Source organism: Microtus pennsylvanicus, chromosome 2, assembly GCF_037038515.1.
Source record: "Microtus pennsylvanicus isolate mMicPen1 chromosome 2, mMicPen1.hap1, whole genome shotgun sequence".
Lineage (NCBI taxonomy): Eukaryota > Metazoa > Chordata > Mammalia > Rodentia > Cricetidae > Microtus > Microtus pennsylvanicus.
This window is the reverse complement of record NC_134580.1, coordinates 63,655,943-63,682,585: the sequence shown is the minus strand read 5'-3', so window position 1 is coordinate 63,682,585 and position 26,643 is coordinate 63,655,943. Positions and strand designations below refer to the sequence as shown.

The 26,643-nt window shown below is 41.9% G+C and overlaps 1 protein-coding gene across 1 annotated transcript in view; it reads right to left on the bottom strand.

Moving 5' to 3' along the window:
- Positions 1-24,975, bottom strand: part of Rnf19a (ring finger protein 19A, RBR E3 ubiquitin protein ligase) — a 40,724-nt gene extending 15,749 nt beyond the window's left edge. Inside the window, exons 1-3 of the mRNA XM_075961192.1 lie at positions 24,735-24,975; positions 3,887-4,651; positions 184-392 (exon numbers count right to left, since the gene is read on the bottom strand). Of these exons, the coding sequence (XP_075817307.1) occupies positions 184-392; positions 3,887-4,509 (832 nt within the window). The 5' untranslated portion in view covers positions 4,510-4,651; positions 24,735-24,975. The remainder of the gene's footprint in view (positions 1-183; positions 393-3,886; positions 4,652-24,734) is intronic.
- Positions 24,976-26,643: the final 1,668 nt, after the last annotated feature.

Sequence of the window (26,643 nt, the reverse complement as noted above, 5' to 3'; positions counted from 1 at the left end):
AGGAAGTCCTCTAAGTTCACAAGCCAGTTAGCCTGACATACGTAACAGAAAAGAACAAGATACCTTGTCTCGGTCAAGTGAAAGGTGAGGTCTAATACCTACGTTATCCTCACCTGCACACACCCGTGTGCACAAGCATGCGTGCACACACGTACAGCATAAAAATAAAAGCAGACACACTACCTGCTGCTCCAGACTCCTGGCTGTAGCTAATGGACGAAGAGCGTATAGTTCGTAAGCGTAAACTCTGAGCTCTCTCCTGCCGAGCAGCATCACAGGTCTGGTTTGGATGCCAGATCTGCTTACAGTGGTAGCAGAACTCTGTCCCACAGCCTTCTCGCCCACAGGTTAATTTAGGACAGCTGGCACATCCAAACGCTATCACAGCGTATCTTGAAAGAACAAAGAAAACGAATTAAAATGTGACACAAAAACAAGATCAATTCAGTAAAAACTTAAGAAGCATTCAATTAAAACGCTACTCAGAAAACACTTTTCAGATATGTATTAATAAAATATCATAAACCCTAACACAATCTTACCAACATGAAAATAAGAGAAAAATGGTAGTTCATAAATCAAAGTCGCATAAATACCTTAAAAAAATTCTATATACTTTTAAATTTTAGCCAGGCGTGAGGGTGCATGTCTTTAATCTCAGCACCCAGAGGCAGATGCAGGTGGATCTCTGTGAATTCAAGGCCAGCTTGGTCTATAGAATAAATTCCAAGACAACCAGAGTGAGACCCTGTCTCAAACAAAACAACAAAAACAATGTCATAGTAACCAATGAAGGACTGGAGAGATGGCTCAGCATTTAAGAGCACTTGCTGTTCTTACAGAGAACTGGGTTAGATTCCTATAATCTACATGGTGGTTCATAACTGTCTAATGCCAGGCACAGGGGATTTGATGCCCTCTTCTGGCCTCCATGGGTACTACATACAGGGACTGCACACATGTGGTACACAGACTTACATGTAGGCAAAACATCCATACATATAAAAATATTACTTATTAAAACATATTTTTAAAAGGATAGTTAATTCATTGCAGTCCCAGAGGCAGGGTAAAGAATTGACATTTTATTTTCAACTTTAAAGTACATGATTTAAAGCCAAGTTTTTATATATAAAAAAACAATTCAGTGAAAAGGAAAAGACATTTTATTCTAAACCTCTTCCATATCCATTCCTTTTACTAAAGGAATGAAGGAGGATAGAGAAAGAGGAGGGGCAGAATGGGAAATGGGAAACCAGAGGAAATTCAAAGGCTAAGGTTAAGGTCAGCTGGGTTTTGTTTGTTTTAAAATGGCTGCAATTGGTGACCTGGTTCAGTGGTTAGAGCAGGACCCTCATTTTATTCCCGACATCCATCTACATGATGCTCAAACTATACAAACAAGTTTCATGTTAGGAGGTAAAGTTTTCTATATAATACCAATAATACCTGTAACATTACCAGCTACATATAAATTATGCTCTTAATCTCTAGAGAGCCAGCACAAACAATAACGTAAAAATAAAGGAACTCTAACGAGTTTTCTGTCCTTTGTAGTTAATACTACTGACAGTCATCATCAACAACTTACTGCATAGCCAAATTAAGGAAGGATTATTGTTTTTCTTAACAATAGAATTTATTGAATTAGGTACTCCTATTTTGTTTCTCTAGGTGTTAATCTCTCTACTGTAAAGTGTGTTCAATTTTAATAATGTAGCAAGTGAGTAAATTATCCAAGTATATTTTCTTATTAATTTACCTTTTACTTTTATAATTAGTTCTGTGGTCTGCCCTGGCTTTGTTTAACGTGTTATGTGAGGTGACAAGATAATACAGAGCTATTTATCACGCGGAAGTAGTGGGCCCTTAGAGTTTCTGTCTCAGTTTATGCTGGCCACAATTCTTCATTAGGTAACTCGTGTCCTAGGGGTCCATGACGGACACTCGGAAAGCCACACCCTCCACATGCTATATACAGCAGGAATCAGTTCTCAGTGTTTGAAGTATTTTACCAGAGCATTAGATATAATGATTCTAAAAGGTTAAGGTAGAATGTTTTGTCCAACTCAAAATCTGATTTGATGAGAAAGATTTTCACTCTTGCACCAGTGACAACACTGTACAAGGTCCTACAGGCTCAAGAGTGAGTCACAGCCACGCTGCTGGTTTAAATAGGATACAGTATCTTCCTCAAATTATTGGAAAGCACTGCTTGTTAATCCTAGTTTCTAGACAGAGTATAACTTGTCCTAGATTCCAGAGTTTGATTCTGCCATTACACCTGGAAGCTCAGCTAGCCCTGGCCTAGTTTGAAGAGTTAACTTCTCTTTACACACATACACACACACCTACCAACTTTCATTTCTGAGGCAGGGTCTTATATAGCCCTGGCTGGCTTTGAACCTACTATGTGGCTGCGGATAATTTTGAACTTCTGACTGTCCTGCTTACACTTCTCAAGTGCTAAAATCATAGGCCTGCACCAACATACTCAGCTTACACGGTGCTGGGGATCAGACCCTGGACCACACGCTTGATAGGCACACATTGTACCATGAGCCCGTCTATAGTATCTTCAATGTATGCTTTTGTTATGACAGAAACTCTTTAGTATTGGGAAGCATAATTCAAGTCTAATACTAGGTTGTATCTGAGACTTACATAACTAATGAATTCATGACTTATTAAGTAACTAAGTTTTTAATGCTTTATATCACACAGTAAACCTTGGTAGATAGTTGTGTGTTCACTTATTTACCCAGATGGGAAATACTTAACTTTTTCCATTAAATACTTAAATTTTTTTAAAAATTAGGGAATATAAACTAGATGCAATCTGAAAATTTACTCAACAAGTTTTTAAAGATTAGTTTGATTCAGGCAATAAATTCTGAAACTATAATTTAATAAACTCATATCCTAGTTTTCCCTGGATCTACAATCAAATAATACAGAGATTCAGGGTTTTCATAAACTCATTTATATAATGCATGGGGTACTAATAATATGGTAAATTTTACTATTTTTGGTAGTCTTTTATGTGTTTTCATGTGGTATGTGTAGAGAAGTACACACACACATGGAGGAGGCACATGCATGTGAGGCCAGAGGTGGATAAGGCTTGTCCTTCACTCACTCTCCACTTAATTTAGCAAGAATAGCTGGTCAATGAGCTTCAGAACCCACCTAACTCTGCCTGGCCCCTAGCACTGAGGTTACAGGTATGTCCACCAGGGCTAGCTTTTTTACACGGATTCTGGGGATCCAGACTCAGGTCCCCCATGTTTGCAAAGTAGTCATCTTACCAACCGACCTATCTCCCCATTGTGGCTTTTACTATAAAGGGCATATAACTTACCTAAAGGGAAAATAATCTGGTTTTTCTTAGTTCTGACAATTATACAACATTCAAGCTGCAGTTACACAATAATTAAATATATATGCAAAATTATTTTATTTTAAATGCTAAGGAAATGACATTTGTCATTTAGAACTTGAGGTAATGAATTATTTAATTCCTGTGTGTAGCAATTCTTGAAACCTGAAAATGTTCACATATGAACACTAACACACACATTGATTTGTGGTATAAAATACCTTTCAACAAATAACCCTTACATTGAGCATTCTGCTATCCCCAAATAAAAACTGCTCATGGATGAAGAAATGCCAATCTGCTTATAATGTAATCCTCTCCCCACCATCTTCCTCGTAGTTGTCTTCACAAATGCAGGTAAGAAGAATAGACAATATAAAACAAGGCAGGATCTCTGAATTTCAATACTTAGCATGGTATATACCCAAAATGTTTTGTTTTGACTACAAGAAAATTCTTTTATCCCTAGAGATAACAAATGAAGAAATGCAAGCGATGTGCCCTCACCCGCAGTCTGGAGCTGGGCACCACCTACAGTCAGGGTCTGCAACAAGCCATCGCCGAAGCATGAACTCTTCGTACTTTTCCATTAAGACGTCATCACTTAGTATCAACCGAATATCATGGGGATTAAACCGTTCGGTGCATTCTGGACAACTGATATTCACTCTACTTTCCGAGATTTCTATCCTTAGGTACTGCCGTAAGCAATCCACACAAGACCTATGGTGACAAGTCATTATATCAGGAAACCTGTCTTTAGAATGCCTCAAGAGGCACAAGGGACACTCTATGAAGTCTCCGATTTGTTTGCTGATAGAAGTCAATCCATTGTCGGAAGAGGTATTTGTAGAGAAAATGGAGTTCTTATCAGTACACATCTCAGAATGTATACTTTCAATACTTGCAATTCCATCCACTCCGCCATTGAGCTCCCTTGATTTACGTTTGTTGTCCTTTTTCCTCCGAAAGAGAGAGCCTATTGAAATTCTTCTCTTTTTTGGCGCCTTTTTGACAGAAGGTAAGCTCACAGATGAGGCAGAAGACTGAAGATCTCTATCCGAACCCATTTGCCGATGTAAACTCATGTCTAAAATGCTCATTAGAATTGAGTTGGGGTCAGTGTTCATACACAGCCCTTCATTATACTTAAAAATAAAATTTATTTTTTGTTCTTGTAGACAGATTAAGTCATGATGTAAAAAAATTCTATTGGCTCCTTCAGAGAATCTTGAAAAAGTCCAATTAGAGAAGACTGTTGTCACAGATGTCCTATAAAAAAACAGAAAACAAACAATTTAACTGTATTTTTATGTGTATGTTTTTATAATCTTACAGGTTCTCTGTAAAATTTTTAACAAGTATCTTCTATAACCATCAGCTTAAAAATTAAAGTTGTTAGTCTACAGGAAAACATACAATGAATGCTGAAATAGCAATGAAAACATTCTTTAACCCTAATAAAAGGTTTTCTACACTTGAACTGAAACATTTGTTACAAAAGTCTTAGATAAATCTTGATGCTATCTATCACTGACTTAAATGACTCCTCACTGTTTTTAATTAGAAATAAAATGTACATGTAAACAAAAACTAGGAATAGCTTGAAGAATGACATTCTAAGTAGAGAGTCTCTAACATTCCAGAAACAATCACTCACTATAATTTCATAATTATGGTAATGTTATTAAGATGTTGACAGACCAAAGGCATAGAATATGGTTGCAATGGTCTGTCCTGTCCCTTTAAGAGACAAGCACAGCCCACCCCCCTATCCCCCACCCCTCCACCCTCCACCCCCCTTCTGCTGATCTTCCTTCCACTTCCAGCCTGTGCTCTCTCTGCCCTCCTCTCCTCACCCCCCTCTCTCCCTCTCCTTCCCTTTTACTAAATAAACCATATCCAAACTCACTTTGCATGGCGTGCCTATCCACCTATCCATCTCTGTCTTTCACTGGACGTGGCTCCTCGTGGGACCTGGCTCCCCCCCCTCCATGGCCCGCTGCGCCCCTCAGGGAACCGCAACATTTTACTAAACCCTTACAAGGGTCTTTTAAAAAAAATCTCACATATTAGCTGGGCAGTGGTGGTGCACACCTTTAATCCCAGGACTCGGGAGGCAAAGGCAAGCAGATGTCTGTGAGTTTGAGGCCAACCTGGCCTACAGAGCAAGTTCCAGGACAGCTAGGACAACACAGAAAAATCCTGCCTCAAAAAAAAAAAAAAACAAAATAAACAAACAACAAAAAAAAAAAAACAGAAAAAACAAAATGTCACCTATTATATTTGATTTTTAACAAAGGTGATCTCTTTGAGCACTAAAATTGGTCTTTTTAAAATTGAGAGAGGATCAGGAATTTGACCAATGGCTCACCCCATAAAAGCACTTGCCACACAAGCTAATGGCCTGGGTTCAATTCTGGAATATACATCGTTGAAGGAGGGAAGCACCTCCTCAAAGCTTTCCTCTGCATGCATATACTGTGTCATGGTGAATATAGAAAAACACAAGCGAATATAATAAAATCAATTTTTTAAAAATCAGATACAGCAAATTTACAAATTTAAATGGAAGAAGCTTTTAGGAAACAATGAGAATATTTCAACAAAAAGATTTCTTATACAGAACATTACAAGTGCTAATCATAAAATAAAAGGCAGTAAACGGCAAAAGGTCCAGGAAGCGAGTATTACCAGCGTGCAGAAGACACACGCCACAAAAGAATGGTGTTCAGACAGGTGACGAGCATAAACACATAAAACAGACAACCCAAAAGAGAACTGGACAGAGGGCACAACACCATCCATTGTCATTACAGCCACACAGACAGGTCACTATGCGGTAAGCTGATAAACCAGGAGAGTGGTGTTTCTAGATGCTGGCAGGGATGTGGAGGAGTGAGCACTCTCTCACGATGGTGGTGCGAAAATAAGACGGCACAACTACTTTGGAAACGATCTAACAGCATCTACCAAACTGGAGCAAAAGGACACCCAGCATTTTTACTCCTAAACAAGAGCACACACAATAAACTGGGAAACACGGTTAGCAAAGAACAAGCTTTCTCACTCTCCAAGTAGACTTTACACTGTACCAGGAGGAAAACAACATAAAGTCTGAGAGACACACAAAGACTGAAGCAGTTGGTTTTGAGTATTAGAAAAATTAGTCAGACAGGAAATAATTTAACAACAATCACAACTAAAGAAGTAAAAATCTGTGGAGGTCTGAAAATGTGAGCCTGTTTCCACGCCGACCAAAGGTCGGAGTTCCTTTATGGAGATAACACTGGATTTCACCCAGGGAGTGGTTTGCCTACAGAATGTTTTGGTCTAGGGTGTGACGTGACTTGTTTTGTTCTAGCAATAGAATGTTTAACTATGAATGTAGCCTGCAATTTTCAATTGAACACAGGTGAATTTTCAGAACTCGCTGGAATTCCCTCCAGATACTATCCTATATGTTTCTTTGTCTTATTATTTCCATTCGCATCTTCATATTCTTTACTATATTTCTAATCCCCACACCTTTTCCCTGGCGAGAGGTATTTTTGTCATGGCTGGTACCCAACAAAAATCCAAACATTAGATACTATTTTGTAGATACCAACAACGTTGTAAAGGCTGATAATCTAGTCCAGTGAAATAATCACCTCAAGTCTTGAAGAATCAAAGCACAATGTGTGTGTGCAAACCAATTTACCATTATTTTAAAACAGAAATATTCTTAAGCCCAGGTGTTCATCCTTCCAGTGAAATAATAATACATAGATAAATCTATCTATTGCTGTGTAGTTGGTAAAAGGGAGGGGAAAAGCAAAACAACAAAATCTCTAAGCACACCTTTATTCCCAGCACTTGGGAGCAGAGGCAGGTAGCTCTCTGAGTTTGAGGCCAGCCTGGTCTACAAAGAGAAACCCTGTCTTGAAAAACAAATAAGTAAGTAAATAAATTACGTTTGAGTATTCAACTGGGCACTTAAATGAGCAAACATAATCCAAACATAATCTATGGAAAGATTCATACAGAACTGAGAAATGACAATCACAAAATATTATATATGGTATGAGACCATTTGTAGATTAGGTATACAATCTTTGGTATTGTTTTGGTATTTAAAATTTTCAGTGATTTGGCTGCACACCCCACTTATAAACCACAATACTAAAAACACTTTTGCTTTGGAATAATCCTGTACACTGTGAAAACGTGTTGCTCTCATTGTCAATAAAAACCTGACTGGCCAGAAGCCAGGCAGGAAGTACAAATGAGACAACCAAACTAAGGATGCTGGGATGAAGAAGGGTGGAGTCAGGGAGACGCAGTAGAGACAGAGGAAGCAGGAAATGTGTAGAAAATGAGCTATCGGCTGAGCATTTATAATTAATATTGCATCTGCAGTCTGGTTATTTGAGAGCAGCTGGGACACAGGGAAACTCCACCTACAAATGGTATTCCAATGTGGGGCCGGATTTTCCACGTAAGACCTGACAAAGCTTAAAAAGGGATTCTAAACACACAAAAAAACGGAATCAAGCGTGGCTTCTAGGTGATTGACTTTTCCCAGGTAAACTCTGTTTGCTAGTGGCAAATAGGGGCAGCTTCTTGGTTCGTGCTATCAGCAAGGGCAGGGGGTTCTTTGGGGTTTATGAGCAGTGGGCTGCACACTACTCAGTGGCAGTGCAGATCCAAAGCTCTCCAGAGCTGAGGCAGAAAATGTGGCTCTCCTGCTGGTACCTACACCATGAAGCTAGGCTCTCAGGGAACCAAGTGAGTGGAGTCAGGCGTCAAAGTAGAGGCTTTGGTCCTAGCCATGCCACTTAACAATTTAAAGGCTCATGCAGTCCGAAAGAGATTACAGATAGGCAATAAAGAAAATCAGATGAAAAAAAACTCCAAATGGGTTACAATGTGCTTAAAAATATGTGCAAGCTTAGGAGAGAAAAGGGAAGGTATAGACAGTCACAAAAAGAAATATATAACTTTAAAATAATAAAGTCCTTAAAAGGGGAGTAAGTAATAAAAAAGAAGTCACATAAAGATGGGAAATATAGAGCCAGATCCTATATGTTATTGTGGTGTCTTTAAATTTTTTGGCTGCTAAGAGATGCTAGATTATGAAAGCTCATTGATTAAAACAACCTATATATTTTAAAAATATCTTGATTTCAAAATTTAAGTCAAAAGAAGTGTTACTTTGGGGGAGAGGGTTTGCTTTAATTTCCACAGGAAATAAGAAGCTGTGGGTTCATTCTGGGTTAAAGAAAATCAGGTTTGACTGAGGAAGGCCCCCTGAACTTCTGACTACAGACATAAAGAACTACAAGACATGTGATGTAAATGTTACCTGCTCAAACACAGAACAAAAGATAACAATCTTTGGCTGACTTATGTACAAGCACAGCCTATACTTGTATTACAAATATGTATGTTACCTTTAAAAGTTTACATATTTTCAGAGCAAGTGGACCAGACACTAATAAAAATGGATGGTCCAGGTGACCCTGGATCCAGAACGGCTTCAAGGCTGCTGACTGAGATGATCCAGCCTCACAGAATACTCCAGACAAGACCTAACAATCATCCTCATTTTCTCAAGGTCCCCCCCCCCACAAAAGTCCAGCACCCACAACCAACAGGAAGTAGTCCAGAGAATGACAGCCACATTCCCAAAATACTGGTTATGGATGTTTGTTTTCATTTAAGGGGGGTTGGTTACTAGTTATTATTGGTCATAATAAAAAAGGGATAAACATAAAAAGAAAAAAAGGGGGTATATGATATAGAAATGATAGGATAAAAGGGTAGATTACTGAATCTACTTTTAAACTAAAAAAAGCAACTACCAGGGGGCTGGAGAGATGGCTCAGTGGTTAAGAACATTGCCTGCTCTTCCAAAGGTCCTGAGTTCAATTCCCAGCAACCACATGGTGGCTCACAACCATCTGTAATGAGGTCTGGTGCCCTCTTCTGGCCTGCACACACACACACACAGACACAATATTGTATACATAATAAATAAATAAACATTTAAAAAAAAAAGATTTAGATGAATGTAATGTGCTTCAACCAGTGGTTGAATTCTTAAAAGAAAAAAAAAAAAGCAACTACCAGTCAAATATTTTACAATGGTATGGAATTTTGTGTAGAGAAACATATTTAAGGTTATTCTTGTTATACTGTATGTATGTTTCTAATCTTGTTTAAGGTATTGTACCTATACAGCTTATTTAACAATGTAAATTTCTAGTCACTGAAAGTTATCTCTATAAGCTATTTAGCATAATTAAAAATACAGGCTAATAGTCACCCATAATATTAAACTTATAGTCATGTTAGGTATGTTTTCAAGGTCATACACAGATATATTTAGTTAGCTAAATGGTATTCAAACACTTCAAAGACCTACAGAATATGGCATTCAATATGTTTAATAACCTAAGGCTTTTCATGACCGTGAGACATGTTCGTTTCTGGCAGCACTGATCTATTTCAACGAAGATGATGAGTATCAAAAAAAAAAAACTTCTTATGGTGTTGTGGGACAATGGTCTGTACCCTGTCACTTATATTTTAAATAAACACTGCTTGGCCAGTAGCCAGGCAGGAAGTATAGGCAGGGCAACCAGGCAGGAAAAGACAGGGCAATGCGAATTCTGGGAAGAGGGAAGTTTCAGTCTGCAGTGGTCACCCAGACACAGAGCAAGCAAGATGTGACTGCCTCACCGTAACTAACACAGATAAGAATTATGGCTGATATAAGTTATAAGAATTAATTAATAAGAAGCCTGAGCTACTGGGTCAACCAATTTATGATTAATGTAGACCTCTGTGTATTTCTTTGGGACTTAACAACTAAGGGATCTGGTGGGACAGAAAACTCAGTCAACAATATGCTTCTTTATGGCAAAAGCTAGCCATGTGGGCAAAAAACCTGCCCTTGCCTCAGTTGCTGACAGTATACTGTCTAAATTGGATGGGTGGTATACAGATCACAGATGCTGCCCTTGTAGAAGGGATCAGCCATGCTTTCCCCATCTGGCACCTTCCCTAAACAACTAAATTCTTAAATTATAGCAGCCCCAAAGCAGGGTGGGACAACAGAATTAGTTTAAATTCACGTTCACTAAACTACTACTTAGAGGCTTCTCCATCTAAATCCAGAGACTCCTGTCCCCAAAATTTAGAAAAGTAAGGCATGTTCTTTGTTCTGTGGGTTGCTGTTGGATGTCCTAATCCAGCTTCCTTCACCATAAGAAGCCACCATGGCTAAGATAGCCTCCTCAGCACACTCCTGTCTATGGAACCTAAACTCCTTTTGATTTAAATCTCTCTCCGCCTCTCCCAACCCAGGTGCTTGCACTGTACAAAAAATACTTAACCATTTTAGAGTTACAGCACATGATAAAACAGCACAGAAAGGTTCCCGACTGATTTGTTAAACTATAAAACACAGATAGCATGAAGAAAAGCAGTGGTGGGGGAAAGAATTTCGGCTGGTAGATAAGAAAGGCCCTAAATCAGCAGACTGAGTACAGAAGAGCCCTTACTAATGTGTGTGAACACTAGCTAATCCACGAGTGCCTGGAGAGAGAGAAAAAGAGAAAATGCGAATTTGCCCTCTGCTTGAGATCTATCTTTCTCCACTCTTGGAATTGAGAGCTTCTGGTTTCCAGGTCTTTTGAACTCAGAATTTATATAACTCTGGCTCCTCTGGTTCCCAAACATCTGCACTTGGATTGGAATACAGCAGTTTTCCTCAACCTCTAGCCTGCAGATCATGGTATATGCTTCTGTCTTCACAACCATCTGAGCCAATTCCTAAAACTGCTCTGTATATCTGCAACATTTGTTTATCTGGGAAACCCTAACGGATGCAACTTCCATGACAATAATGCCTATCTTAGTGAGATCCTTTCCCCAAGAGGGAAAGCATGGAGCAGTTCCTGAGACTGGAAGGTAAGTAGACTCCATTCTGTCCGTTCTCAAACATCAGTGTCACAAGGAACTCTGCTAATGAAACAGTGAGAAATGCCTCCTTTTCCCATTTAGCACAATTCCAACTGCCTTAACTAAACACTAACAAATTAGTTTTTCAGTGGCAAAGGAACCCCAGTGTCTCCTGTATTTCAACCAAGGAGAAGGTCAGATTACTGTTCTATCTTCTAGTCCAGTGTTTACACTCCCTCCCCTTGATTCTTTTATCTATCTCTGGAGGAATGTGTGGAACTGAGAAATGAAATGAGCCCCAGAGAGGTGGGGAACTGAGGGTGAGGCAGATGGGTCACAATGAGGTCAATGAGAGTGTGATCTACATAGTGAATTCCAGGACAGCCAGAGCTGGAAAAAGAAAACAGAAATGTAATAGCCCAAACAAAGGTACCACATACAAAACCCATGTGTTCTAAAGACCTAGTAAAAGTGCTAAACAGTTTTTAAGATTTGTGTGTGTGCGCACACGCGCACGCATCATCCACGTGTGTAAGGCTCAAAGAGAACACCAATCCCCCTGGAGTTGGGAACTAAAATGGAGTCCTCTGAAAAGGCAAAATGAATGATTCAACCCTGAGCCTTTTCTCTAGCAGAAATTAGTTTCTTCTGATACTACTTAAATGAATTTAACTTGACAAATTATTTTCTTACACTTTGTAAAGACTTACAAACGTTGAACAGATCAACTTAAACACCTAACCAACACTTATAATACTGATTTAAATAAAAATGTGCTCTAGATTTTAAATACTCAATTTGCAAACACAGTATCTTACAGTCAGAAGGCTCAGTCCACAGACTTAAGGAAAGTTGTCCTGGCCACAGTTCTAGGAAAGGCAAAGCTGGCAGTGGAGAGAGGCTCAGCAGCTAGAGACTCTTCCCCTGCGGGCCACCCAGCGCTTGCAGGGCAGTTCACAACTATCCACAGAACTCCTCCCAGGGGATCTCCTGCTTTCCTCTGACCTCTGCAGGCACCAGGCACAAAACGCCCTGACACATAAAATAAAAAGATAAATCTTAAAAGAAAAATAAAAGCATTCTCAAAGAGAATGCTGAAGGGCCACTTAGAAAGGTGGCCAACCAACCGAGGCCTCAAATTTGGCTAAACTCAACTAAAAGGCAACAAGAGGACAACTGAGTCCATTCTTAGAGGCTAACACTCTGGGTCACAAAGCAGGACAGAGGGCGAATGAAGAGTGCATCTGGCGGCTGAAGTGACGGATCAACATTTATGAGCACTTGCTGGTCTCACAGAGGACCTGAGTTCTGCACCCAGCACCCACATGATAGCCAACAACGGTCTCTAACTCCAGTTCTGTCTTCTGACCTCCACTGGTCCAAGGCACAGATAGATATCTGGGTTGGACACATGTGGTGCAGAAAAACATTCACAAATATAAAATAAAAATATACAGGATCCAGAAATAGGCATATTTTTGTGAGTTCAAGGCCAGCCTGGTCTACACAGAGCTAGTTCCAGGGCAGCCAGGGCTACACAGAGAAACCTTGTCTCAAAGAATTCTCCCTCCCTCCCTCCTTCCCTCCCTCCCCCTCACCTCTCTCTCCCTCTCCCCACCCCCTTATATTTTTCTGCTTGCTCTTAAGCTGGCCATGGGTAGCCTCAATGCTGACAGCCTCAGTAGTAAAGAAAATCCAACTATCCTTTTAAGTTCTTGTTCTAAGAGTTCCAAGCAAGCTCTCTAGAATTGGCCGAGTTGGGTCAAATGGTCCTCCATTAATGATTGAATGACCAGGAATAGGGAACAGTGCACTAACATTGCAGCTCAGGAGGAGCTATTCTCAGTGAAAATGAGGGGTTGCTGGGCCAACAAATCCATGGATATCACTTGAAATAGTAGAACTCCAGGAATTCACTATGTAGACCAGGCTGGCCTGGAACTCACAGAATCCTACCAGCCTCAGCCTCCTGGGCGCTGTGATTAAAGGGAGGTGCTACCACACCTGGCCTACAATTTTTAAAGTGGACCCTGGAGGGCGTGGACCCTGGAGGGCGTGGTGCGAGTGGTAAACAGAAAATACCCAGCATCAGAAGAACCTTGGAAGCCAAGACCTCACCATCTTCAGTGACAGACAATACTCCACAACCGTGGATCTCAACCTGTGTGTCATGACCCTTTCACAAGGGTCACATATCAGATATCCTGCACATAAGATATTTATGTTACGATTCATAACAGTAGCAAAATTACAGTTATGAAGTAGCAACAAAAGTAATTTTAGGGTTGGGGGTCACCACAGCATGCGGAACCATATTAAAGGGTCAAGTAGTGGCATTTTATTTGTATTTTAATAAAGATTGCCTGAAGATCAGAGAGTAAAACAGCCCACTGGTCAGCCTTACAGACCAGGCAGTGGTTAACACACACCTTCAATCCCGTCAGACACACTAGTTGCCATAGAAACCGGGCGGTGCATGTCTTTAATCCCAGTCCCAGAGAGCATTATAAAACAGGAGGAGACAGCTCTCAGTCAGTCTCATTTTGAGATTCCTGGAGGCAGGATCACCATTTCGAACTTAGGTCGAGGTAAGAGCCAGTGGCTGGTTGCTTTACGTTCTGACCTTCAGGTTGAGTTTTTATTGATGGTGCTTCAGGGTCACAGCACTGGGAAGGCTGAGAGTCACTGCTCTAGAGGGAATCTGTGATCTCCATTACAAATATGGACAGCAATCACTCCAACGAGAAGTTTTAAGAATAATGTCAAATCAACCTCTGACAAAGTATCTAGACATAACATTACTGAAGTGACATATTAGCTAAGCCTTGGCTTGGCTCTCTGGTACCTAACACAATGTGTAGCTTACAGAAAACAGTGTTTGTACATAAATATTTTTGGGTTTGCTATTGCTATGTGACCTTAATTAATCATACAGTTTTTCTACACATAAATTTTGTTTTGTTTTGTTTTTGAGATAGGATTTCTCTGTGCAGACCTGGCTGTCCTAGAACTCCCTCTGTAGACCAGAGATATGGCTGACTTTGCCTCTGGGATTAATGGCACGTGCCACCACTGCCTGATCTATATGTAAAATTTTAAACTATGAAAACAATCTTCTTTACCCTACAAGTAGCTATGGGATATAAAGCATACTAAATATGTTAAGTATCAAGACTATACTTTTAAAATTAATGGACTGGCAATAACTTCAGGTACTTGCCACTAAGAGTGACCACCTCAGCCCAACCCCTGAAAATCACAGTGGAAGGACAAAAGCTCCACGTATAGGCCATGGCACAAACACCCACCCACCCCACAATAAATAAACAAATGTAATTTAATGAATTTTGGGGTGAGGGAGGGTCTTACTGTGTAACCCTGGCTGGCCTGGAACTTGCTACATAGACCAGGCTGGCCTCAATCTCTCAAGCTGCTTGTTTCTGCCTCTCAAGCACTGAAAAACATAATTCAAAATAAATAAAACTCTCTAACGTCTTCTGCTACTTCTAAAGTTTATTTTCCCTAATTGTTTGATTCATTCAAAATTTTTAATGCAAGCAAAAGATTAAACTTTTACATCTAAATAGTTACTCAGTTGCTTTAAAACTACCAGCTTCAATTTATTTCATTACTAAACAACTTAATGCATTTACATGCATCCCTACTTTATCTGCTCACGTTTTGTTCATTTTTACAGTGAAACACTGTCCCCTTTTCATTGAAAACATTCAAGATTTAACCTTATCCAAATGTGATTTTTAATTTGATGTCTTGAAATATAGAAACTATGATTTCTAATTGTCACATTTATGAAACTCCTTTATAAATTATTGTACCACTTTTTATGCCTACAAAACCCTTTCAGAGGGACCAATGAGACGGCTTGGTGGTCACCACCAAGCCTGATGACCTGAGCTCAATTCTACAAGCTAAGAAGTTCTCTGACCTTCACATTCATGCCCAGACACACATACCCCCACCTCCTTCAAAAAATGTAATTAAAAAATAATTCTGGGGCTGGAGAGATGGCTCATTGATTAAGAGCATTGCCTGCTCTTCCAAAGGTCCTGAGTTCAAGTCCCAGAAACCACATGGTGGCTCACAACCATCTGTAATGAGGTCTGGTGCCCTCTTTTGGCCTTCAGGCATACACACAGACAGAATATTGTATACATAATAAATAAATATTATAAAAAATAATTCTGTCAAAGACTGGCCAATTTGTGGTGGTTTGAAAGAAATGGCCCCATAATGGGCTCAGAGAGAACAGAACTACTAGGAGATGTGGCCTTTTGCTGGAGTAGGTGTGGCTTTGTTGGAGCAAGTGTGTCACTAGGTGGTGAGGAGCTTTGAGGTCTCAGAAGCTCAAGCCAGGTCTGGTGGCTCAGTTTCTTCCTGCTGCCTTCAAATCAAGATGTAGGACTCTCCGCTCCTTCTCTAGCACCATGCCTGCCTGCATGCTGTCATGTTTCTTGCCATGACAATAAGAGACTAAACCTCTAAACTGTAAGCCAGCCCCAGTTAAAAGTTTTCCTTTGAGGCCGGGCAATGGTGGTGCACGCCTTTAATCCCAGCACTCGGGAGGCAAAGGCAGGCAGATCTCTGGGAGTTCGAGGCCAGCCTGGTCTACAAGAGCTAGTTCCGGGACGGGCACCAAAGCTACAGAGAAACCCTGCCTCGAAAAACCAAAAAAAAAAAAAAGTTTTCCTCAGACCTTTCTTTGGTACTTGTTGGTGTGCAGAGCTCACAGCAGCAAGCTGTTTTCATTAATTCCCCTATTGGCAATGCAATTTTTTATTTCTGTTTTATTAATGTATATACTTGGTATTGAGCACTATATTGGCTTTCTTTCTTGTTGCTGTGATAAATTACCCAACTAAAAAAGCAACTTAAGGTTTAGTTTGGATTTACAGTTCAAGAATATAGTTCACCACAGCAAGACGTGAGGTAGCTGGCCTCTACACACACACACACACACACACACGCACGCACGCACGCACGCACGCACGCACGCACGCACGCACGCACGTACACACACATGCAAATATAGGCCACATTGCATCTTGTTAGGAAAATGCCAGTGCTCAATTGATTTTTACTCATGATGCTGCCCACATGCAGGGTAGGACTTCTTTCTTCAATTACACCTGTCTAAGAACACCCTTATGCTTACCCTGAGATATGTATCCAAGATGACTCCAAATGCAATAAAACTGGTAATGATGATTAGCTCTCACAAACAGTTTAAGATGAGCCTAAAGTCTGTTTTCTTTGCATTAATTCTGTTTGCAGCTCACTAAACTTCTTGGATTTAAATTCAAACAAATAAGGAAATAACTTATTTTTTTTTCTTTTTTTATTATTTATACAATATTCTGTCTGCTTGTATGCCTGCAGGCCGGAAGAGGGCACCAGACCCCATTACAGACGGTTGTGAGCCACCATGTGGTTGCTGGGAATTGAACTCAGGACCTCCGGAAGAGCAGGCAGTGCTCTCAACCGCTGAGCCATCTCTCCAGCCCCAGGAAATAACTTCTTTTAATGCTTTTAACTCTAACATTTTCTCTCCTCTCCTCTCCTTATGGAATTGTAATTATATACCTGACAACTTAAGTTTGTCTAAGTGGCCAACATGCTCATTTGTGCCACTTTTCCTTCATTCATTAACTTGGCAAACTGTTCCTATTCTACTTTCAATTTTATCAACCTTTTCTTTTGCCATCTTCTATCTGCTGTAATTCCATCCAGTCAATATGTGTGTGAATGCCCTCAAAGTCCCTACAAAGATGCCGAATCACCTGAAGCTGGAGTTACAGTCACCTCTGAGCTGTTTGATGTGAGTGCTGGGTACCAAACTCAGGTCCTTTTGGAAGAGCAGCAAGTGCTCTCACCCTACCCCCTGAGCCATCTCACCAGGCTGAAAGGACTTTTCTCACCAATACAGTCAGCCACTTGGAAATTTGGAACACATTATCAAATTCATATATTTCTTGAAAGTAAATACAGAGTTTTCAGTCTTATTGCACCTACATAGATAAATCTAACTCTAGTGACCTAATATTAAAAATGGAACAAATATCTTCACATTACTTCTAAATATGGGGAAAGGAACAAACCATTAGCACAGGTAAGTATCCATTTTCAAAAATCCATTCCAGATCTGAAAAGTACCATTTTCCAAGGCTATATATTTACCTTCTGCCCAAGACACTCTCTGGTTTCCAGAAACAGACACTACGAGTTCAGAATAAACTGGTCCCACATGCCACAGCCTTGTTCTTTACTGAAAAGTAGAGCAGAACGGAGCTATGTAGTTTTAGTCAACCTCATTATAAATAATATACAATACCTGATCAATTAGAAAACAGGAAACTGCTATAAAAGAAGACAGTGTTCGTTCAATTGGGAAAAAAGATTAAAAACATTCTGGCTAGCTCAACAATGTATTAACATGGAGATAGTAAATACTTAACTACTGACTGCTGAAAGAACAGTCTGAAAAGTAGTCACTGAGAAACAGAGAGGGTCTCCTAAGATAGGGAGATGGTTAACAGTTTCTAAAACCCTGAACCATGTTACAAAACCTATCTAGGTGGAAACATACCTTCCAGAGCTGGAGGAGGGGGTAGAGGTAGGCCTAGAAATGTAATCTGGGAGTTGTTTCAGGTGTGCTGTGTAAAATCACCAAGGGAGTAACTACAGAGAGGAAGGAGATCAGTGCTGCAACATGTCAACATTAGGGTACAGGACAGAGAAAAGTGTGCGAAGATCTTTTAGAAACCAGACTTTAGCTAGGCGGTGGTAGGGCATGCCTTTAATCTCAGCACTTGGAAAGCAGAGGCAGGCGGATCTCTGTGAGTTCGAGGCCAGCCTGGTCTACAAGAGCTAGTTCCAGGACAGGCTCCAAAGCTACAGAGAAACCCTGTCTCGAAAAACCAAAAAGAAAGAAAAGAAACCAGACTTTAAGGAGCAGACCTGTTTAGCTTCTCCCTATCAGCAGTTTACCTACCCCGCCCCCAAATACCAACTACACCTTAGAGTAAAAAGCAACAGCTGGGGAAAGGGGAAAGAGGGAAGAAACGAAGTTCCAGGACATTCTTATAGGGTATAATCTATTTAAGCCTGTTGAGGCTGGAGGGTTAACACACTTCCCCTGACAGTTCTAAGAAAGGATTAGAATGTTACCCTCTAGTACCTAATAATCATGATGCATGACAGAAAGGCAAGATAAGTACAAATCTTTGGTTTATTGAAGACCTTTGATATATATTAGTTTCCCATGCGTGTTGTCAAATAACTACAAACTAGTAATGCTTAAACAACAGGAATTTTCTTTTACAGTTCTGAGATTACAAACAGGGCTGTGTTCCCTTCTGTAGTTCTGCGGGAGAATCTATTCTGTGCCTCTTCCAGTCTTTCTGACTATGAGCAATTCTTGGGTTTGGGCTATATTGCTCCAATCTTGGTCCCCCGGTCACACTGCCTCCTCTTCTTCCATGTCTTCTGTAATTTCCTGTCACCTGTCACTGGATTTTGAGGCAACTTGGACATCACTGTGATGGATTCCAACCCACGGAGAGTAGTAGGGTTCAGAGGAGGTAACGGATTTCTTCTGTTCCACACCCAGCCTCAGGAAGACAAGACACTCACTACTAATCAAAGAGCTCTTCTGGACAGCCAGTGTTGCACACACCTAGTTAATTTATACTAACGCAGTGCCATAAAGGACGGCACTGACTCCCTCATCTGACAGGGCAATGAGGCACAAAGCACAGCAGAGTAGAATCCCGGTGCCCTTCAACACAACACAATAATCCTGCAATAGCAAGTGCCAATTCTGTATTTGGCTTCAAAAGACAAGTTAAAAAAAAAACTTTCAAGATGACAGTAAAAAAAGACAAAGAATCTCTCTGCAGGGAGGAACATGCCACACAAAATATTCTTAGAGTTACACTCTACTATGAAAATGAAAGAATGTAAGTCACCTATTCACTACATTGAAGTATTGTATTGGGCTAAATAAAATTCCTTATTTTTTAATAAGAAATTATGTTCACTTTATTTCTTCTACTTTCTTACTTAATATGATACTGGAAAAATCCTAAATTACAATTGTGGCTTGAAAGAGCTATTTCAGGCTAGGAATGTAGCTTGGTTGGCAGAATGCTTGCATAGCATACACATGGCCCAGAGTTTCATCCCCGGCACAACATAACCACAGTTTATAATACGCAAGAGAAGGAGAACGATCTGGAATTCAAGCCTACCTGGGATATGTGCAATGAGAGGGGAGAGAGAATGGAGAAAGAAATACATGAGTGTGTGACTTCACACTGTACATATTTTAGTCACTTAGCAACTACTTATTCAGTACTAAAATTATTTCACTGCAGACTGTACCAAGTGCTAAGACCTGCAGCAGGAGCTAAGGTGACAATCCTGCCACCACAGAGCTTTCATCACCTACACACATTTTATGTGCGATCATGCATAAATAATAATTTTAACCTTCTGAAGTCCCAATAATAATTCAGAAATCATCAAATATAACTCTATAATTCTAGACTAATGACTTGTCCTGTAACATGATAGTTCTTAGTAGTACATGGTACTTGTCCAGAAGTTTTGTTGATATTTTGTTTGTTTCAGAGACAGGCCTCACTATGTAGCACTGGCTGGCCTGAAGTCTCTATGTAGATCAGGCTGGACTAGACCTCACAGAGATTACCCACCTCTGCCTGCTGCTAATGCTATCAGTTTCCTAGTAGCCTGCCCTGGCTTCTTGGTCCTCTCAACTAGTTTGCTGACAGTGACTCAACTTGAGAAGGTCACGTGGCAACAAGCTAGGTATTCACAGCACAAGGGCTATCTTCACTCTGAGGGGGTCTCTAGAGTGGAGCAGAATAAAACTGTTAGGTACACAGTTCTAAGGCAACAACTCTAGCTTTATGGATTAAAGAGACAGCTCTGAAGTTTCTTTGGAGCTTAAATAAACAAAACTGTGCTTCAAAATCCAATCTACAAACTTTTCTTTAAGCTAAAACAGCTAACTAACTCTCTCCTACTGAGACCTTCAAACAGCAAAAGCTCTCAAAATAGGACTTCTAAAGCAAACCAACAGGGTAAGGACACCTGGCTGTTCCAAAGGCTCTGGGTTTGATTCCCAGGACCGACATGGCAACTCACAACCATCTTGTAATCTCTCTGGCCAATCAAAAGAGTACCAGGTGTGCACATGGTATATAGAAATACATGTGGCCAAAACATACATGCCCGTAAATTAAATTCTTAAAACTTAAAAAAAGAACCAAATCAACAATTAGTAATTTTCTAGCAAATGACTTTTAAAATGCTAGCTGGAAATGGTAGCAGGCTTGTAATCCTAGCACTTGGGAGGTGGGAGGAGGATCAGGAATTCAAGGTGATCCCCGTCTGCACAGTAAATTCCTCTGAGATTAGCCTGGGCTATACAAGCCCTTGTCTCAAAAATCTAAGAAACAAAACAAAACACTAGCTAACATCAAGAGAGCAAGACTATACAATAGTTTTAAGGTAGTGAAATAGTTTCCAAAATAATGCTAATAAAAAAGTTATTGGCTGGAGATAGCTCAGTAGTTAAAGTATTTACTACTCTTGCAGACAGCCTGGGTTCAGTTACCAACACCAACATGGCAGTTCACAAACAACAGTAACTCTGGTTTCAAGGCATCTGATTCCCTCTTCTAACTCCTTCAGTCCTGTACTCATTATACCCAGGCACACACATATATACATAAAGTAAGTATTAAAAATTCTTCAGGGGCTGGAGAAATGACTCAGTTAAGAACAATGGCTGCTCTTCTCCTCCAACACCTACACGGTAAATTGTTTTGTTTTTTTCAAGACAAGGTTTCTCTGTGTAGCCCTGGATGTCCTGGAACTCACTCTGGAGACCAGGCTGGCCCGACCTCAGAGATCCGCCAGCCTCTGCCTCCCGAGTACCGGGATTAAAGGCGTGCACCACCAGTGTGCAGCCCAGCAGTATCTACTTTTCACTCCTGTATACCAAGCATCACTATTATGACAACTATAGAGAAACAATGAAGTGTCCACGTTTTAAACACCTAAAATTATGTCAATGCTTTTCTTGAAGTCTGCCGCCACCTGAGATACAAGCGTGTTAGAAAATGAATCTTTTCCTTCACTCTTTAGCTGCAGAGGTATGTTAACTCATAAGCTGTTTCAACATCATGTATCTTCTGTCAGCTAACAAAGAATTGGACTAGTTCAGGGGCTAGCCACCCAGACAGACATGGTGTAAGAAGGAAAGAAAAGGTATACAGGAACAGAAAAACATAAAAGCCCCAAGGCCAAAGATAGATAGGATAATTTAAGAAAAGCTGGCAAGAAACAAGCCAAGCTACAGTTAGGCATTTCTAGGTAGTAATAAGCTTTTGTGTGTGTATGATTTATTTGGGAGTTGGGTGGTGGGGCCCCTCAAAAGAGCCTAGAGAGTAAAGAGTAAAAAACAACCAACAACATTTTCCTCTCTCCTCCTTTTCCTGTTCCTTCTCCTTCCAGATTTCTCCTAACGTTTATCCTCTCTGCCCGCCAGCCCCGCCTATTTCTTTCCCTTTGTTATTGGCCGTCCAGCTCTTTAAAGACCATCAGGTGTTTTAGACAGGCACAGTAACACAGCTCCACAACATAACCAAAAGTAACACACCTTAAGATAATATTCCCCAATACACAGTGACTTAAAAGTGAGAAAAATCATATTTGGTGAAAACTGCCTCGGTATGGAAAACTCAATTATTCTCCATAATCTACTACTTGCCAGTTAGGAGTCAGGCTAAAGGCTTTAAGCCAGTGTGTTCCCTACACGAGCATGAGTGTTTTTAAACAGGCTACTACTTTGTGCAGAAGAACTAGCTGGACAAATGGACTGTAATATGCAATCAAATAGTAATTTAGAAACTCAACTTTACTTTGGCTATTAGCCCAAGATGCTCAAGTTTTTTTTCCCAACCTAAACCTCAACAATAAAAAAAAAATCAATAAAGGAGCATACACTTAGTAAGAATAAGCCGACATTTGACAACTGTCACCTATAGTGCCCTCAGAAGGACAAGTAACGATTCTCTAAAACTCTGTTTCCTGATTAGAGAAGATACAAATGAATAACTGATATAAAAGTACCCAAATTTATCAGCACCTTACCCTGGGCCAAGCACTAGACTAGGGACATTTTCAAGTTATCACACCTATTTTGTCTTCCTAGAAACTTGAGGAAACCATGTCCCTTGGTCTTCAGTGTCCTGAGTGATGACCGTTGTTACCAGTGTGTGGTGTGTGGTGTTTGCTACACTGCTCAGGTTAGCGTCTAACAACTTTCCCACCTCTACCTCTAAGTGGCTAAACTACAAACAGATGCTAGCACAAAGAGCTGGGAGGCAGGTAGCCAGGAAATATACGAGTATCAGGTGGTAAGACTGATTAGAAACCGAAGGATTTCTGCGCCATATCTAGGTGTTTAGGGAAAACCAGGATGTGCCATGAAAAGATACAAGACTCTTTCACAAGACAGGAAAGAAAGAAAAGAAACAAAGGGGGGGGGTATTAAGCTATTTGCCTAGCATGTGCAAAGCCCCCAAAAGCCTGCCTGAAATTATGCATATATTTACATATATGTAAATATATATAAATGGTGACTCCTAGCTGGGCAAGGAGCACAGGCCCTTAATCCTATCAGGAGCATGAACTCAGTGAGTTCATGGTTAGTCTTGTATACATAAGCAAGTTCCAGGCCAACCAGGCCACATAGTGAAACCCTATCTCAAAAAGAGTGATGATTCCCAAATACATTACACCAACAACTGCAGAAATACTGCTTTGACTACCTGTGTTCAAACACGGTTAAGGCATTTCCAAGATGAGATATTTCAAGAAGCTATTTTAGTAAGGAATAGGCTGTTTCAACTTCTAAAATAATCCTGCAACTAAAACAAAAGTAACCTTACTGGGATTCTCAAATGAAAACCCAGAGATAGTATTATTTTCTTCTTTCTCAGAAAGACACCTTACAAGGGCATTAATTTTTTTTTCCACGGTCACATGTATAAGTTTACACTGTATATAGTAATTTTTAAATTGAGCTTTAAAAAGGGGGGCTTGCTTTGCATAATTTGGTTTAGTAAGTCCCGAGACTCAATGCCAAATCCTTTCCCAAGAAATTGCATGCACCAAGTAAAGAACATTTGAAAATAAGGTCATCGCCATTTTCTAAATATTTACATTTTAATTCAATACAGACAGCTCGATGTTAAAGCTTAAGCAGGCAAATATGAAAATGACTTGAATTACAAACAGAAGCGGTAGGATGTGCACTGAGACCGGCTAACAGCAAAACCGGAAGAAAAAAAAGACAAGTATATCGTCATACTACATACAATGAAAAGGGGTCAACGAATCCAGGTTAAAATAGGAAACAAACAGAAAGACAGTCAGTTTCACACACGGACACACACGAAAGTAGAATGAGGAAAGACCAAAATATTTTGGGAGCACCAACCCAGGAAAAGACTGCTTTCACGCCGCCCGTCTGCTACCATTTTACACCAACCTTTCTCGCCACCTCTAGGTTTGAAATTTGCAGCGGCATTTAAGGCCGTCCTTCCTAACATTACCACATTCTCAACAGCGAACCTTACACAAAGTCAAGCACCAGCCATGTATTCCTACCGCCAAGGGGAAACGAGCAAAAAATTAAACCTTTCTTTCTCCCATATATAGCCTTCACCATCTTCTTCCCTCTTTTATTCGCTGCCCTTGTCTCAGGATTAACAAACCCTAAACGACTTCTCCCCACTAATGGAAATGGAAAAAAGAGGGGAGAACAACGGCAGAGTGGAACCCCAGACCGTAGGAAAAACTGGAAACTGAAAGCAGCGGCCTCCCGCTCGGGACCGGGGAACACCCTGGAGGTGGAGTCCCGGAAGACCCGGGTTCACACGCTTCACCCCCAGGCCGCTCGGCTAGCAGCGCGCGAGCGCCCGAGCGTGTGCGCGATCTCCGCCGGCGGAGGAGGCGGCCACCTCCCCGGCCCGCCCGCCCGCCCTCCCGGGACCCGGGGACGACCGGCTTCGGGGGCCAAGTCCGCGCGCGGCGAGGCCCGGAAAGCGTCCCGTTAGGGCCGATTTCACCCGTCAGGAATGCGCTCCGCCCCCGCCGCCTCCCCGTGGCGCTCGCCCTCGGGTCTCGCCCGCTCGCCCGCCCGGGGCAGCGCCGCGGGGAGTTCCACCACCGTCTGGGCCGCGGACCGCACGCCCCGGGGACAGCCGCGCACGCCTCCCGGCCCCGTTCCGAGGCCCGAGCGGCGCCCCAAATCCCCCGCGTCCCTAAGGGAGGCGCCCGGCCCCCGCCGTACCTCAGCTCCTCAGGGCGGCGGGCGAGCAGGCCCCATCCCGCGGAGGCACCAGCCTTGAGGGAGGACGGAGGACGGCCCGGCCCTCAGCCCCGCCGCGGAACCGTCTCGGCTAGGGCAAGAGCTACCGGTGGAAGCGTAGCGGCCGGCCGCTTTCCCGAACTCCCCTCGGTGACTCCAGCCGGACCGACGCAGCCGGGGACCAGCACCGCAACTGCCATTCTCCCCCGCCCTCGCCCCTGTTGGCCCCGCCCCCACCTCCCACTCCGGCCCCGCCCGGCGTGGCCCCGCCCGGTGCGCACCCTGCGTCCTGACGTCACCCCCTCCCCGGCGCCGCCGCCACTGCCGGTTGCCTCCGGGACGCGGTGGTTCGTAGGCTCGCGTACGTTCGCCTCGCGCCGCGCGCTCTCGCCTGTGCGCCCCGGACTTTGGGGCGGGCGACGCCCTTCTGGTCACCCGGACCTCTTCTCGCTCGAGTGGGGGACGGCGGGAGCCACGCCCCAGGCGGAGCGCGACCCTGACTCGGCGCTTGACTGTCTGCCTTCCGCCCCGTTGTTTCTCACGGTTCACCTGCCTGTTTGGCAGCCCTCCTCCCGAGAGCCGAGCCCAGCAGGGCGTGGAGGCTGGTCCCCGCTGCTCTCGGTCCCCCAGGAAGTGTTTCAGCCCTGATCGATCTCTGATGAATTCAACCTTACTTTAATCCGGCCTGTGCGTTCCATTTTCCGTCTTTTAATCTCAGTCAGACCCTCTCTGAATTTTTCATCAATTGAAGAGTTGGTATAGATTTCTTAGATCCTTTTCCAGGTCCAATCCCATCCTTTCCTTGTTTATTTCTTCTGAGTATTTAGATCATTTCCTTAGAATACTGAGACGTGGATGCCAAAATCTTCATCCACCATCTGTTACTTATTCTAAATATATCACTTTCGATCCCTATTTCAGTGCGTCTAAATTAGAAGCTAACCAAGGACCCGTATCTTTTCAAACCCCACTTGGCATCTTTGGTAACCAGTACATTTTTCCCAGTTAGAGACAGGCTAGGCAGTTTAGGGTTCACTATCTTTGACCACACGTCTTAAAGGAAGTAATTTTGAATATGATTTTCATTTGTTGGAAGTTGAGAGCCATTATGTGTCCACCTTTAAGTGCTACCTGAAGACTGTATGCAATGTGTGATAATCTACTGGACACTTTGAACCTTTGAATAATGCAAGAATGGCTTTGTCGTGTAGATAGGGCAATGACTAGGAAGGGTTTTGAGTTGTGCAAAATAACAGTAGTCTTGCACTCAGTATAGTCATCATAGTTCCCAGAGAATCAATTCCTTTCTCTCTTCCTAGAAATTGGAAGGATGCTCTATTCCTCACTAGGCCAATATGCATCTATTAAGAAAGAGATAAGTGTTGGACATCTCCACTTGACTCTATGGGGGCTCCTTGTGCTGAGTAGTTTTATGCCAACTTGACACAAGCTAGTTATTTGAGGGGCAGGATCCCCAGTTAAGAAAGTGCCTCCATAACATCAGGGCTGTAGGCATTTTCTTAATTAGTGGTTGTTGGAGGAGGGCCCAGCCCATTATGGATAGTTCTATCCCTGGGCTAGTGGTCCTGGTGTCTATAAACCAGAAAGCAGGCTGGGCAAGCCATAAGGAGCAAGCCAGTAAGCAGCACCCCTCCATGGCCTCTGCATCAGCTCCTGCTTCCAGGAGACTGCCCTGTTTGAGTTCCTGCCCTGACTTCTTTTGCTGATGAACAGCGATGTGGAAGTGTAAACCCCAAGTAAGCTCTTTCCTTCCCCAACTTGATTTTTGGCCATGTTGGTTCGTTGTAGCCATAGAAACCCTAACAAAGACACATCTGTAGCTCAAGTCTGTCTGAAATAGCACAGAGATTTATCTAAAACAAACAAAACT